This window comes from Alligator mississippiensis, chromosome 14 (genome assembly GCF_030867095.1).
Source record: "Alligator mississippiensis isolate rAllMis1 chromosome 14, rAllMis1, whole genome shotgun sequence".
NCBI lineage: Eukaryota > Metazoa > Chordata > Crocodylia > Alligatoridae > Alligator > Alligator mississippiensis.
The window spans coordinates 4,378,980-4,395,464 of NC_081837.1; the positions used below are offsets into that span (position 1 = coordinate 4,378,980).

General features: G+C 41.2%; 1 protein-coding gene across 10 annotated transcripts in view; it reads right to left on the reverse strand.

Moving 5' to 3' along the window:
* The window catches only part of BCAS3 (BCAS3 microtubule associated cell migration factor), a 445,712-nt gene that overhangs the window by 211,762 nt on the left and 217,465 nt on the right, over positions 1–16,485 (reverse strand). For all 10 annotated transcript variants that reach the window (XM_019493311.2, XM_014608078.3, XM_014608076.3 and 7 more), the window contains 2 exons: positions 15,730–15,926; positions 13,636–13,733 (listed from right to left, as the gene is read on the reverse strand). In XM_019493311.2, coding sequence (XP_019348856.1) covers positions 13,636–13,733; positions 15,730–15,926 — 295 coding nt within the window. The remainder of the gene's footprint in view (positions 1–13,635; positions 13,734–15,729; positions 15,927–16,485) is intronic.

The window sequence follows — 16,485 nt, forward strand, 5'->3', positions numbered from 1 at the left end:
TGAAAAAGAGAGATGATCCTTCATGCCAGGGATTTTCAAGGTGGGGATGGAGGGACGTGAGCAGATGTTTGACATGTTGAAGAGGAAACGATGGCTGAATTTAGTGAACGCATCAAACGGAAGAATGCAATTGCTGCAAACGGAAAAACTGCTTCTAATCGAAGCCTTGCACGAAGAAGTACAGATATTCTTGGGCATGAAATAGTTATGCAAATCAGCACTGGAATTTGCAGCTCTAAACTTTCAGATTTAATGCGATGTGAAAAACAAGTACCGAGACCAGAACAAATTAAAGGGGTCAAGAACATTCATACTCCATTTTTAATAAATATACAAGTAATACGGTTTATAGATGCACATTCTGGGGGCATTAATTTATAAAAAAAATAAAAAATAAATCTATATTTTATCATGTATTTTCTCTGTGCAATCCTTGAAAACACAGTCAAGGCACTGAGGTTTTAGGATCTCTTGTAAATTTAAAAGTAGCTAGGAGCTGTTAGATCTCGAGTAAAATAAATATTGTATCCTGCAGCAGCCCACTGGGAATCGTAGTTCACGTGTTGCTCCACAGAAGATTGAGGTGTCAGATCCAATTAGAATCAACTCTCCTGCTTATTTTATGCTTTAACCTATCTATGCAAAACGATTAACAATAACCGTTAATTACAACGCAGGAACTTAGATGGATCTTCGATTTGGAAGCAATACGCATCCGTTCTCCGTGTACAAACCGTCTGGTGTTTATATTTTTTTCATAAAATACAACCATTTAGATGGGAACCATTTGTGACCTTGGACATACACTGTCTGTTAGTGCACTGCTATTTTTCAGCTGGCAAAACCATTATGTGAACTGAAGGTGGCTTTCCCAACTGAAAATAAATATGTATCACTTAAGCTATAAGACACTGCAGAGCGTGCATTAATGGGCCACTGGTACATGCCTCAAGTGAGTTGTGTGACATGAGAACAACTGTCTTCAAGCTACCCAGGATTGCACCTATGACCATTAATGGATGCCCTAGAGGATTTAGTGCCACTCTACTGTAATCTGGGAGGAAAAATCCCTAATTATACTTTGTTTAGCTATTATGTTGGTAAGGTCACCGTCATCACTTCACCTGGCTTTGGCGTCAATACAAGAACAATCAATTAAACTGCGGCTTGTCTAGATTTTAAGCCGTATTCCAATAACATTTTTTATCAATCTGGGATCTGCTTCATGTCGCCGCAGCACTTTTCCCGCTGACATCTATATTTGTAGAATGAGGTATTTTGGTTGCGCTGAATATAGTTTTGAACTATACCATGATTCAATGAAATAATGTGTTTGTAAACCTGTTCAATATAGAACAAATTTAGACTGTTGGAAAAAACTAGGAAAGTCGCTATCAAGTTTGGGAACGTAGCCTACTAGTTATAGCAGAGGACTATGAGACTGGGAAACAAGTGCTTCAGCGCTAGCCGTGTCACCAAGCTGCATACTGGTTAACGTTTGCAAAGGAAATGGGAAGGAACATGTTATTAGTGTTACTAAGCATGCTAGCACAACTAGCCCATTGGTATCCGAGTTCAGGGTAAACCTCTAATTTTAATGTGACATTTGCAGACATCCGCTGGACTCAGCCCTGTCTCTCTTGATATCCCTATTTTCTGGCAATTATAACTCTCCCAGAACTTCTAATTTTTCTGATCTTAAATTCGTCAGAAAGGTTTCTCAGGGTGAGGAGACTGAAGATCCAGTGTGTGAATGACCATTTAATTCAGTGGCCTTTTTTAAGGGCATGGAGGCAAAGACAACTCAAATGTTGGGGTTTTTTGCCATTTCTCTCTACTCCACATTTTTGGAGGCATTTTGCTGGCCTCAAAAGCTCCTACTGCTTTCAATGGGATTACTGACAAACTAACTCCTTTGAAAATCAGACCACTACATTTCAACCTGAAGCCAGTCTTTATGCCAATGCTTTCCATCAGACTTCTGCTTGGAATTTACTGTATCTACAGTATATAAAAAAAATTAGAAGTCAGTTTAAATGGACAGGAACACTATAACTTCAGCAAATCTAGGCTTCCTGCAGGCTTTCATTTGGAAGGGATTGACCCTTGGAGCTAATATAACCTGAGAGAATGAACGGTGGCATTTGGTAGGCTTCCAAGGTTACCAGATTGTTTCTCATGGGGACCCTGATCTCCATGTAAGAAGCCATAGTAGATTGGTTTTTCTATGGATTTCCCATAAGAGGCTAATCACAGACTTATATAAGTCCTCCTTTTCTTATAAAAATTAACTAAACATATTAACAAAGCTACATTATGTTGTGAAAGAAAACCAAAAAAACCAAGGTACAGATAAGGCTTAAACACTGCTCTATGTTCATCGCTTGAACACCACTATGCTCTCTGACACCTAGGCATAACAGCTGTTTCATGCCTTTTGTATTCCCCAGGTCGTGGAAGAAATACGGCCCATTTCACCCAGAGATGTTTCTCCTTCCACCTTACTTTTTTCCTCGTAATTGAGATGGGCAATTTGAGGCCAGGTCAGCTGGGCAGCCCTCCCAGGTTTCTGGTGTTATTTTTTCTCAGGTTTGGAAGGAAGTCGCACCTTTTGGAGAAAAGCACTTGACATTTTTACTTATACCTTGAGCCTTGTGGGGATGTGAAGCCAGACTCTTCACCCATTCAGTTATGCAATTCCATTTACATTAGTGGGCTTCCTGCTGTTTTACAAGGATCAGGTCCCCGGTGTATTCCACTCTGTAACTAATTGTTTTGGCCTAATGCACGCCATTAGGAACAATGAGAAGTGACACTTATGTACTGCACGAATTTGTAAGCACCCCATATTTCTCACCCAAGGTAACGTGCACTTTTATCTGACAGGCCATGGAAAAGAAGTTGCTTCTTTTTTTTTTGGTGGTGGTCAGGAGGAAGTTTGCATAGGCAGGGAGGAACCTGAAGGGATCATTCCTGACCGTAAAATTTTAACTTTCAAAGAAAAGGCTGCTCATCAGGAAATAATGATAGCGCGCTGAAATGTTCTTAGCACACCTGTAGAGGAGAACTGAATTCCCGGCTGCACTGAAATCATTGCGGTTTATATCACCGCCTACGAGGTAAAAGGACTTCACTCTTGGAGTTTTAGCGGTCGGCTCTAGGTAAAGAAAAAACTCGGTTGTATGCAATTTTCCCCCCCTTCCTTTTAATGAACCAATGTCACTGGAGACTTTAAACTGGAACCTTTACATTTTATTTCAGAATTTATTCTACTAAGCAGAACAAAGCAGTTCAAATTATTGAAAAAAATGTTACTAGCGGCTGTATAACCAGACTGTATCAGCAGCCAATACAGAGCAGAAGTCTAGCTACACGACTGCAGCAATATTTATCATCTCTGGTTAAGCTTTGCTCCAAATTCTGAGGAGCGTATTCACGCTGACTGGAAGTGGGAAAAATTTCACCTTAATCTGCATGACTCCAATCCCCATGGCTTTTCCCATCTCTACTCAAACTATTATCTTTAGGATTCTTGATTTATGCTGCATTAAACTGGAAATCAATTATTCATGCTATGATCATGTCTGTTTTATTAACACAGAGATGAATGTATGACAGTATTTTTTTTTAATATACAGCATACTTATACTTGCCTTTTAAAAAATGTTCTTTGTTTTAAATGAAGATCTGCCTAAGCAGAAAAACATCACTCTTTTTCTGTAAGAAAGAAACGGTCCAAAATGTACAAGTGATTTTCTGAGGACAGAATAAGACAGTATTAAAATTAATTTAAGTGATGTGTATGACAGCACTTGAGAGAAGAAGAAACATGGTAAAGATGATGGAGTGTACAACTGGATATACAATGCACACAGTTCTCCATCCTTCCATGTGCTCCTCCCACACCTTCTACAAACTGTTAACAGAATAAATGGAGAAGAAACACAGTACCATACCACCCCGCATGCTGAAAATGCAAATTAAAAAAGTTATAGGACCTTTTGATTATTTGCTTATTGATGCATACATAGGAAAATGCCCCTTGCTTACAAGCTTTTTTATGACCTACCCATCATGTTCCTAGCTTTTAAAACACAAGCAGAATACATGTAGTCTAGGAACAGTACTTGCTCTGGATTTGGTTAGTTTGATTTACCTATTCAGTTAAAGAAAGTGAGGAAATCGATATTCTGCAGTCTTTAAATCCATTCAAATTCAGAGAAGGTGAACGGCATATGTAAACATTTATAGCCATTTAACTCATAGGGCATACCTTCCTAAGCCTAATTCAAACTGCTAACAACTACATCAAATCCCACTTTCTAGATGATTTATGACCAGTTAATGAGCTCAAAATACCCCTAAAGGAAATGCAAAAGGAATCTCAGCCCACGAGTGTCACAACAAGGTCTTATTATCCCTACCTGAGCAAAACATGGCAGTCCTCTTTTGGAGGAAAAAAAAAAAAAGAGGCCAGGCCATTTACTCTTGACTCACAAAGACAGATTTAGACGATCTGCTCTGTGTACCTAAAGTAGTAAATATATTCCCATCATGTACTCATAAATCGAAGGAGCAGAGTAAATATTTCTATAATAGAGCTACCACACGCAAGCAAAAAGAAGTTACCAAGATGAGCACGATGATAACGATTCAGGGACTGAGTGGCTTTGCTGACAGAGCAGGACATGGCATTTTTCGATTGCAGATGATTAGTTCAAGTCTGACCCAGATTGTTGGCGACTCCATGTTTTGTTACCATCTGATTTTTCATCTGCCTATGTGAAAATAGCCTGTGATTTCATGCCATTTTCTAGTTGACTGACACCTGCATATTAAGAAGCAATGCCTTTTGGAGAGCCAGATTTGCTCGTTTGCTGGCAGGCTCACTGCCACAGAATGAAAATTAACCACCTCCTCTCTCACTTTCACTCTGGGGATGGACACCGCGCAGAGGAAACTGGTGCAGTTGTGTTTCACTCTGCGCTGGAGACTTTCCTCCGATCCCCACAACCTTCATCGGCTTTTACCTTGGCAGCACACTCAATCATTTTAGAAAGGGCATGATAAATCAGCAGGCAATAATTTGTTAATCTCTCATTTAACCACCCTCCTCAAGTCTCCTCTCTCAATTTATTATTTTTACACAGTAACCACCAACCAGCACTTGCAAGACATTATTGTTATTGCATGCATCCTCACAGCCGAGTCTTTCCCGAGCTAAGCAACAATCCAGCAGCCGGTGCCCAATCGGCAGCACTAGGTCATTTTAATTTCCCTTTATATCTCCATATCGTATAGGGCATAGCTGCTCCTGGAAGTCATCAGGTATACTGCACTGGCATCTAGGAGACCTGTGCAGTCAGGCTCCCTTGAAAACCCACCAGGGAAGTGAATTGCCTAGATCAACTTTTAAACCACCTATTTGCATGTTAGCATTTTGCATGATAAACTTCACGCCAAAAAAGAAAATTCTTTAAGAGTGTTAATCAGTACTAAAATTTTTTTTAAAAAAGAACCTAAAGCTTATCCCTCAAAAGCTTTACTGTTTCATCAGTAATATAATGAAACATAAATCACAGCTATTAAAGCAGCCATCCTGCTACTATAGTTTGCTCTAAAGGTAACACAAGAAAGAGCTAGACTAGAAGTTACCATTGTGGTATCACTGCAAAATGTGTATTGCCGGGTACGGGTTTTCCTCGGTACTGAACAGGTGATGTCCAATAAGAGTGGCTTGTTATATGAACGTTATTAAAAGGTCTTAATGACTGTGAAGAATAGAAAAAGGGCCAAATCCTCTTCCTGCTTCAAAGATCAGCACCATACACAGAGAATCTGAATGCAATCACTATCTGTAACAACAAACTACCTTTATACCGTGCAGGTAATTACAGGTTCAGGTCAAGGACTCCAGACCATATTGATTACATTGCTGTGCAACAAGGACCCTCCAGCACCGGCCGTCTCCACTCATGCAGGGACAGCTTAAGTATCTATGACGCCAGGATTCCTCGGGCCCTATCAACGCCAGTAACAGGAAACCCATGACCGTTCGGGCCTGTCAGCTATTGCCTGCGGCAAGAAGGACAGACTGGGAATTCATAATGTTGGGGACTTCATTTGCCAGCTGCATTCGCACATCTTTACTACCTGAAAAACTGATCTCTGCTGCTCCCAGGCACTACTTTCTAGTGTGCAGCATTTGGGAATAAATATTTGATCGCACAGACACAACAGCAAAGCTTGGCTGTTTTAAGGTGTGACAGCAGAGGTGTTTATTCAGCTCCACTGCCGGGCACTCGAGATGCCCCTTATGGTCCCCATCTTGGGGGTTTGGCCTACGGTCCCCATCTCAGAGGATTTAGAGCGAACAATAAAAGATGAAATAAATGAGATGTTTACCAGCTGCTTTTGAATGAAGCAAAAAACTCATACCAGTCAATTCTATTAAGTAAACCCTCAGCCAGCAAGGAAAGGAGGCGACTATCCATGGCCAGCAGATTGTGTATGGCAGAAAGGGAAGTGCTAAATTACAAACCAAGTTTAAGTGGGCATCGATTAAAGTAAACAGAAAAGAGCTCAGCATTGCCAGGGTCATTAAAAAATTATGAATTCACCCTAAGCAGCACAGCGTCACCGCTGCACACACGGCATACATCATGCTTTAAAGGAGAACGCTATGTACTTGCTCAGGATCAAGGAGTACAACTATTTCCCCCTTCTCGATACGTTTTTCTTTCACTATGTTTTATTCACCTCTTGCTTTCTTCAGCTGCTCTTCCATCCCCACAATTCTTCTTTTTCTTAAAGCAAAAAGAAGTGGAGTTTACCTCCAAGGAGAAAAGGTAGAGGCCGAGACAAAAAATGGCTCAGGTAGTTATAATCTGCAATTTTTTCCTCCTTTTTCTTTTTTGCTACAATCTTCCTCCTCAAATGGCAAAGAAACAAAATGATTTCTGGGGACCCCGGGGAAACGAATAGGATTGGTCTTGCCTGGGAAAAAAAGACCGTGCTTTCCGGCAGTCTATTTCACTTTACAATCAAGGAGGATTATGGTTTGTAAGAAGTCTTCTACACAATTTCTCAAACAATTTCTGCCCCTTTAAAATCAGAGGGGTTTTGCTACTGAATTTAAGGACAAAATGTGTAGGTACAACATGTTAAATGCGAGGTGTTTTTTTAAATGAATTATTAGGTTTATTGTTCTGCAGCAGGAGCCTAGTCTTCCTGAATTTCCTTTAATTTAGTTTCTGTATAAATTTTTTCTTAACAGAGTTCGTAAACTTATTTTCATTTTCATATTCGTGCGCAAGTAATCCAATGAGGCATGAAGTACTCATTTGCAGAACGTAGATGAAATGCAACCTTATCTTCTTCCAGGGCCTGGTTTACTGGTGGGAAGGTTTCACTACAAACCTACATGGCGTACGTTCTGTTATTAGGTTAGCGGCAATAATTTTGCAGATCTCCACAGCTAGAAAACTGGTGGTGGATTTTAGCCACCTCTACGAAAAGAATATCACTCTGAAGTTTTGAAATGTCAAGTCAAAAGCCTGTCTGTTTGGACTAGGAGCAGGCAATGCCAATTTGGTTAAAAAAACCAGTTGCAATATGCCATGTGAATGTCTGCAGCATGCCTTTTCAGTGCCAGTGATTCATTTCTTACTCTACAAAGCTTTGCAACTCAACATTCATTAAAGGTTTCCCTGACAATCTGGAACAGTCTCTGGCATTACAGTGCATTTAAATCCTTAAGGGGATATTCTCCTTCCAATGCATGTGAGAAGTATGCATACACTGAGGGACAGACAGAGTAGTACCTCTCAGCAAATACTTTTTGCTAACTTTTATTTTTACACTTCTTAGTCTTAAGAAATTGATACAATTAAAACAGACATAGACGCGATTATATCCTACTCTCAAATTAAAAAACCAAAACCTCTTGAAATGCCAAAGAGGAAACCCCCCCTCACTTATACCTGTGTTGAGATAACATCCAATAATCATACTGAAACACATTACTCTTCCATTAGACTTGCATATTTGTGGTTTACAAGGCTTCTGCAATGTTATTTCCAAGAACAAAATGCAGTGTGTGTAAATGTTTGCTTTCTCAAAATGATACTCGTTACACCACTCGCAATCGTGTTGTTGCTAATTCTACCACGTCTTTCTTGACACGTTTGTGATTACTTTGTTTTTACTAAAGTATGTTTCCAATATTATCAGCTGCACCAACAAATCTTACTTACATATTTCACATGCTTTTGCAATCCTGTAGGAATTTCCCAATATCGATCACCCACTCCATATTATTAATTTTCCACAATACATTTTTTTCCATTTCTGCAATCTTTATCATCATAATCAAATGTATAACTTGGATGGGTATTGGCCTATGGCTCAGAGGAGTATTCTGACTTATCTGTATGCTAAGAGCAAAATCATCTAAAAAGATCAAAAGCTCCTGAATCCCCTTTTCAAAAGTGGCTTAGGCGTTTAGGAGCTTAAGTCTCTCAAGTGCCTAAGGCACTTTGCGAAGACGGACTTTGGAGCGCAAGCTGTGTAGGTGCTTGTGATAATTATACCTTAGCCTTTGAAAAGCATGTATCAAACTCTAAACATCTCTGAATGTAGAGTGATGAATTTAAAAGCTTCGTGTCTGTTTGCAGATCGAGCTGATAAACAGGACTGGCCAGGACGTATAGAGGTTTTTTAAGAAACATCCACAATAGCAGAGGAACCAAGCAGCTAAGACGACAAAGATGCTGGCCTATATCGGCGGCTCTCACCTCTTTAGACCCAAGTCCGCCCACAACAGACTCATGGCACCCCATGGGAAATGCCAGCTTTGTTCTCGCTTGTTTTTTGACCGCAGGAAAAAAAAAAATACTAGAGCAATTCTTCTGTTGCAAAGAACTGGGGAAGACCACATCAGGTCAGAAGGTTTTTAACACTACGGTTTCCTATTTGAAACCTCTGGGTTTTGTGTCATGGGAATCATGCTCCTGCACCTAACAGTGCGAACATGGTACGGCAGCTCTCCAGCACCTGTGAAAGAATCTCATGGCACCCTGGCAGAGAATCACTGGCCTATATGTTCTGCTTGTGCAGTGGAGGGAGCTCACGGCAAAACATCCACTCCAGCTGTAGACATTATGCATCATTCTTTATGCCCCTCCGTAACCCATGTACACGTCCCTTTGTGCTGCAGGCTCAGTCCATCCCCAACAAGAGGTGGCTTTGAAAAAGTCCAAATTCAGTGTAGGCTGAGGGGCAACACGGAGGAGACGCTTCCACCTTTTTCCTTTAGCTCTGGACTAGGCAGTGTAAAAGCTTTGTGCAGACTTCACCAGTTGAATCATGCTGCAATGGCTGGTGAATGTCCTGATGAATCAAACAGGGCACAGAAGACGATAATTAACAGGGATATTATGTGCATTTCCCAAATCCAGTACCATAGCCTGCTACACAGATCTGAATGAATCAGATTTCCACCGTAAGTAGATCTTGTGAACATCAGCCCAGCTCTAAATACAAACTTAGACGGGGAACAGTTCTCTGTAATTTCCAATGCTTAGGGTCTTTTCACAACAAAAAAATAATACGTCTCCAGAAACAGAACATGCTCAGTGAGTGGCAACAACTTTAAATGCCCACCAACATTTAGGACTGAAATAAGCACATGATGCAAACAGACATAACAATGCAAAAAATACCATTTTCGATTTACCAAATGTTAAACCCCAATGATTAACTTTGCCGGGAGAGTCTCCTTGATTGGCATGCACTTACTTTGGTTTTACTCTTGATGCAACTCTGTAGACCGCACAGGAAGATACAATGGTAAACGCATCAAGAGATCCTTTTCTCAAGCTGATGAAGCTCCATCTTAAAAGTTGTTCAAGGCTGGTTTGCCCCCAATACTCCTATCTGAAGGCTGTTCCAGAACCTAAATGCTATACACCGTTTTTGATGTCCAGTCTACAGACATTTCTACCTTTGACAACAGTGCTCTTTAGCTTCAATAGCTCTTCTCCCTCCTTGGTGTTTGGCCCCCTATCCATCTACAAGAAGTTTTCATCTCACTTCCCAACCTTCGTTTCATTAGGATAAACAAGCCAAGTCTCTTCATGGAAGAAAGGCCTCGATTCCCCAAACCGTTTTATTGCCCAGTTCTGTATCTGCTCCACCCTGAGTTTATCTTTCTTGACCATGGGTGGCCAAGCTTGTGCATGCACAATATTCCAGACAGCGTTCCACCGAGTTCCCTAAGACTTCTGGGATGGAGATTATCTGGTCCCTCCAACCTGACTCCATTAAAAGCCCTTCGAGTTTTGTTTCAAAATCAGACGTGGCGATCTCCGTTTCTATACACTCACGACCATTAGCCATCCTGCTGCTACCCCCCAGGGGCATCCTCCTCCTACCTGAGAACTGGGGTAAACTTCCATTGACGTTCTTGATCTTTGGTCCAGTTGACTCTGCTAACAAAAGCGTCTGTCTTTCCAAAATCAAAAGCCAGGCGCTAGTTTTGTTTATCCTTCCGTTCAATTGAAACTTGAATCAACTGTGCGACTCTAAAATCCAAGGCTGTTTTTCCATGGTGCCCTTACTTGTGATCAAAAACAAAGCTAAAACGGCATCGCCTCTTGCTGCTTCAGTGACTACGTGATGAAGAAATATGTCGGTTTTTACCTCCAGGAAGACCTAGGCCCTACCATTATTACTAACATTTATTTTTCAGGTTAGAGATTTCATAGACATTAGGGCTGGAAGGGACCTCGAAAGGTCATCAAGTCCAGCCCCCCGCCCCAGTATGAAGTTGGAGTCTTCCATAATGACCCAAGTCCATGGCTGTTTTTCTCATTTGTTAATACTACAGGTATCTTCCTCCACAGTGGGAATCTCACTGAGATTCATTCCAGCACAAAGGGGCTGGTTGGGGTTTTTTTTAAGTGTAAGGACATGGCTCCGTGGTATCATGGTTTCACTGACAGCGACGGAAATCATAAAAATATGTACACTGTTGTCGCATTAAACATAAAGACAGAGCTGTCACCATCAAGGAGGGGAAAGCTATAAAGCGTGCTGCAAGAACAATTAAAGATGATAAACGTGGACTTGCAATCTTTTGAGGGCAAGACCCAGTGATGCAGCTTGATAAGAGGAGGCGCCACAGAGGCCGTTTCTCTAAGCAACAGGCCATCAAACAGGCAGATAAGCATCTTCATAAAGTGCAACAGACTCAAATGCATGGGTCATAACTGAGGAATCACTTCCTGGTTCAGGTTAGGTAATAAAAATTTATGACCTACTTAAAAAAAAAAAAATCCCTCAAACCTAAAAAGGTATTTTCCAATAAACTTGTTTTCAGAAAGAATGTAAGCCATTTAGGACATGCCTCAGTAATAGCAGGAAATGAGAATATTTACAGTACCGGGTTTAAGACAAATTGTAATGCAGCACAAGGAAGATTTTTAAAACCTTAAATTCAAAACTGACCATAATGGAATTTTCTGCTCATCCAGTCAACGTTTAAAAAAAACAAACCACAACCCTTAAAAGGTGGCAGGAAGAGAAACCTTGAGAAACGGGGCAGGCATTTTGTTGTTTGTCCTTAAATCTTTGGGAGAGTTCACATCACTAAACCATCAAATGTAAATCTTGCAAATCTCACCTTAATAAAGAGTTATAGTCCCTGAATGGAAAGGGACCAGGGATCAGCCAATATGAAGGCTGCAAACAGAGGTTAAAGTCCTTGAATCCAAAATCAATTCAAATCCAAATAATTTGGCAGTGGACTTAAATAAAAATGGCGATCAGCATGTCTCATAAAATCCATGCATTATTTAAGAAACTTATGAGGTGCTACAGCAAAACTGAGTCAGTGCTATGCAGTAAATATATTTTTAGTGTCATAGTAATGTATATAATTGACTTCAACAATTTAAATACAGACCCACATGTTAAATACATTACCAATAAAGCCTCATCACATCCACATGATCCACTTTACACTAAAGGCCCATCCACACACAAGCACAGGGTTACTTGACACAGAAGGAACCGTGTTCTCGCATGTTTGTAGTGGGAACTGAAAAACACAGCCATAAAATGACATTTGGGAACCATATTCCAGTTGGGGAAATATCCAAGTGATAGTCCAGTCCCTTTACTGCATTGCTCCCCCCATCTTCAAAAACCAACACACCGAACATTTTGAGAGGTTGACTGCCATGGATGGATTATTTAAACGTTAATAATTTGGTTTTAAATGTTCAGCCATCCCAATAGAGGCTACCACTAACTCCGAGTGTGTAATGTGTATTTCTAACAAGGTAAATGAACTCCAACCAAAGGGAGCTCAACTAATTAATATTTTAGTACAACCAAAATGTATTTGATAATCTATGGGTGATACTGAGAAAAAAATATACACGTTTCCTCCGAGTGAACAGCTCTAAACATTTGCCTCGTTTCAAGCAGGGCCAATTTAAACCTCTGAAAATAGAAATGTATAATATAAATCGATGAGAGAACCTCTAATATCAAATGTGAATATGCTTGTAATGACACTGAATAACAGACACCGATCCAGGGAAAACCTTAAGACACCAAAAGAAGTATATCAATGCAGTTGGCACACGTGGTGGTATCCTGGACTCCGCATTGATATCAATGGAAAACAGAGCCCGGAACAGGAGCTTTTATTTTAACTCTCTTTAAAACAACCTTCACAAATCAGTTTCTGTATGTGTTACAGTTTCCTTTTACAGTTTAAACCTCAATCCAATCAGCAGTCTCTAGGGATTTTCAAATCGCTAAAGATTAAAATCCTCTCTGACTCAACTGTTTGACTAATGCTCTGTGTTTAATAATTCTACTTGTGAGAGATTTTATTTGACAAAATCCTGCTGTGGGGAACCGTCAGATGCTATACAGCTGTGCGAGACTATAAAACCCCGCTGCCCTCGTTCCTTTGCACCTACTACAACAGAGCAGAAAAAGAAAAAGAGAAGAAAACTTTGTGGCACGTATATCTGCTACTTTCCTGATACAGACATAGCCAGGGTGTTCTTCAATTTACTCTCTGTCTCCAAAGGCATCAGCAAAAAGGTTTCCTGCTCAAGAAGCATTGTTTAGGCTATCCGGTAGTCGTGTTTGCTCACAGACGCTGCTAATACGTATGTGATTCCGATTCGGTGGAAGGGCGTTTATATCTGTGATGGGCAGAGATTAATGGTGCAATGATTTTCTTAACACTGCTCTTTCACTAATAAAAGCATTCCAGTGTTAGCCCTTGCACATCTTCTGCTTCTTTAGCTCGGGCCTTTTGATATCCTAACGGGTCAAGCAAATTGAACGCACACATTTCATTTACATTTCGTGTCAGTGCAGTTACTTCACATTCGAATGATCAAAGGCAAAAGAAGTCATCGGTGTGGTACCCTTCAATATGCATTCGCTAATTTTTACATAGCGCTCAACCTACACTGCAGCTGCAGATCTGGACATTCCTTCTGCGATATGGCGCTGCTTAGGCGGAAAACGTTACTAAGCAAAGGCAAAGTTAGGCGAACACCATGAACATCAAAGACAACGTGAAACCAACACGTGCGCTCTCTCTACCTGAGGTAGCATCGATCACCGTCGAGACTCCTCTCCGATCCGACATTGGACGTGATGACCCTGGCATGCTAACAGGTTCAGAGCGAACTGGCTGAATCCTAAAATGCAAATCATATATGTCACCTGGATGCAAAAATCACTGCTCTCTAAAGCTACTCTTAAATCACAGATTAGGGGCCTTGCAGATCATCAGGTCCAGCCCCCCCGCTCTAGGCAGGAAGACCACTGGGGTTAGGTGACCCCAGGGAGGTGACCGTTCAGTCTCCTCTTGAAAACCTCCAGGGTAGGTGATTGCACCACCTCTGGGGGGCATTTATTCCACAGTCTGGACACCCTGACTGTGATAGAGTTTTTCCTGGTATTAAGCCTGAAGCCTGAACCAAAAAAAACCACCCTGGCCAATTAAAAGACTGTTTATTCTAAAGATCAAGCAAGTGTTGAAAGTTTTTATTTTCCCTTGTTGTGCGGATCCAAGTTATGGTTAAATACAGCATGGATGGATGGAGAATGCATAACAACCACAGGTCTCCACATTCTCTCTCAGGACTTCAACTCTTAGGCAGCTGCAAAGGAAAAAAGGAGAAAAAAACCACCAAACCCCAGATGCAGCAATTCCCTGCCCACCAGTGCGGGATGATTCTCCTTTGCTAGCAAACTTATTTTGCTTTGGAGGGGTAAAGGTTGTGTTTTAACTACCTACTCTCGTGGCAACTCGGATCTTGCTTCATTTGATCAATGAAAATGCCACCTCAAACTTGGTTTTAACATCCACTCTTTCCCTTTCCATACATATATGCTGTTCTTGAAAACATCTGGATGAGATCCCAAATCCCTGGAAAGACTTGATACCTGGTGTGCACCTTAAGAGCCCAATCCAGAACAGATAGGAGTAATTTCACCAAAGTCAATGGGACAACTCCCCTGTTTGAAGACACTGGGATTTTCACATGTGCTCCGGGGGTGGAGGGGCACTTTAATTAGAGTGGCTCCGAGACCCTGGAGCATCTCGTGAATGAGCATCCCTGCGCTTCAAAATGGTGGTGGAGCGCTTTATCTAAAGCTCGTCAAATGAGCTTTAGTTAAAGCGACCCTGATGCTGTTTTGAAGTGCGGGGATTGATCAAGTCTGCTCGGACGCGCTGTGATTACAGTGCATCAGAGCAGCCTCCTGGCTCATGTACAAGCACCCTTTAAGATCAGCTCCTCCATGGAGCCTACTCAGTTCTCCATATTTTACATTCCCATTTTTATATTACTGGGGGGTAAGAAAAGAGCCCACATCCCATGAAACTCTGGATTTAAGAACCACGTGCAGCCTCTGAAACCTGTAGACTTAGTGAAGCTTGTTCATTCTTCATTGCAACCATACAGGCGGCAGAGACTTCTGACACGCATAGGAATTAAAAATCACTGCTTAAGAGGGAGGCAGTGGATAACCTATTGAGACGCGTTATCCAGTGTGCTGCATGCAGAGGGTACTTCCCTCATGGTGCAAGGTTGCCAACAACAAAAAAAACGATGCAGGAGGCAAAAGGTTATCCAGTGCAGCCTTGGGTTCAAATCTATGATCAGAGTTTTTCACATTACTCTTAAGTAAGGGAAAGAAGGGTGGGCGGGAGGAGGGACATTCCAGTGGTTCATTTCATGTTCTAACGAACTGACCTCTTTATGGTCAGCAGGTTATAAATCTACACCCTAATGCTCCTAGTCATTTTCTAACAGAGAAACTTGCTAAGCAAAGCAGAAACTGTGAAAGCTAAAGAAGCCTTGAACTTTTTAAGAGACCGAAGAACAGGAACACTGGACTTTGCACCACCTTCTGCTGTTACTCACGCAAGAGGCAACAACAGAAAGGAATCCAAGCAACCTCTAAAGTCATTTGGGGAGAAATTTTTCTCCACACTTTGCCCTGGATAATTTGTTTGTTTGTTTGCTTTTTACTGATAACGAGTCAAGTGATGTTCTAGGAATCTGCTCTTGACCAGGCTGATGAGAATCATTACACGTGCAACGCAGAAGATATTTCTGTAAGTAACAGGTTACTACGAGTGTAAGTTATCGAGAAACATCCTTAGAAAATGCACTTTATTCATACCTGAGACTGTTGAGATCAAGATCATCCGTGTCGAAGTCCAGAAGAGGCTGTGGTGTGTCACTTGGCCCATGTGACTGCAGCACAGACGAACTGGAGGAAATTACCGTTGTCTGGCCTGACGGATGAATTGTTTTGAACTGGAACTGGGGGCCCATCCACAGGCGGCGGTGAGGTCCAGTGTGAGTCACTATCTCAACCTACGAAAGTGGTATGACATGTTGTTAAAAATAACCTGAACTGAGTAATACATTGAGCAATTCTCTCAATCTCATGAACTCTTGAGAATCCCACTGGAAACGAACAGCAGATTTTGCCCCATCCCTTTAGAAGAGACAGGAAAAAAGCAAAATAGGGAGCATCTTTTATAGGGAGTCCGATTCTGCAGTTCTCATGGTCTCGGTGAACACTTTGCATGGCCCCAGATCTGGCCAATGATACCAAATTAAATGTGTAGAACCTAAACGAGATTATTCGAGGTTAAACAGCTTTCTAAATGTGAGGGACAACTTAACCCTCCCAAATAACGATCTACAGTGAATCTCGTTCTCCAATATTGCCTCCTAGGGAGAATGTCCAAACACTAATGTTGGGATGCACATATGTACAGGCAGGTGCAGGAACACTTGTTTTACACATCTCTGACCTACCCTGGGCATTCATGTGCAGAATTTGGAAATATTAATAAGATTTTGAAAACTGAGCTCCACATGTAAAATGTGTATCACACAGAAATGTCACTGATAGTTTGATTTGAAA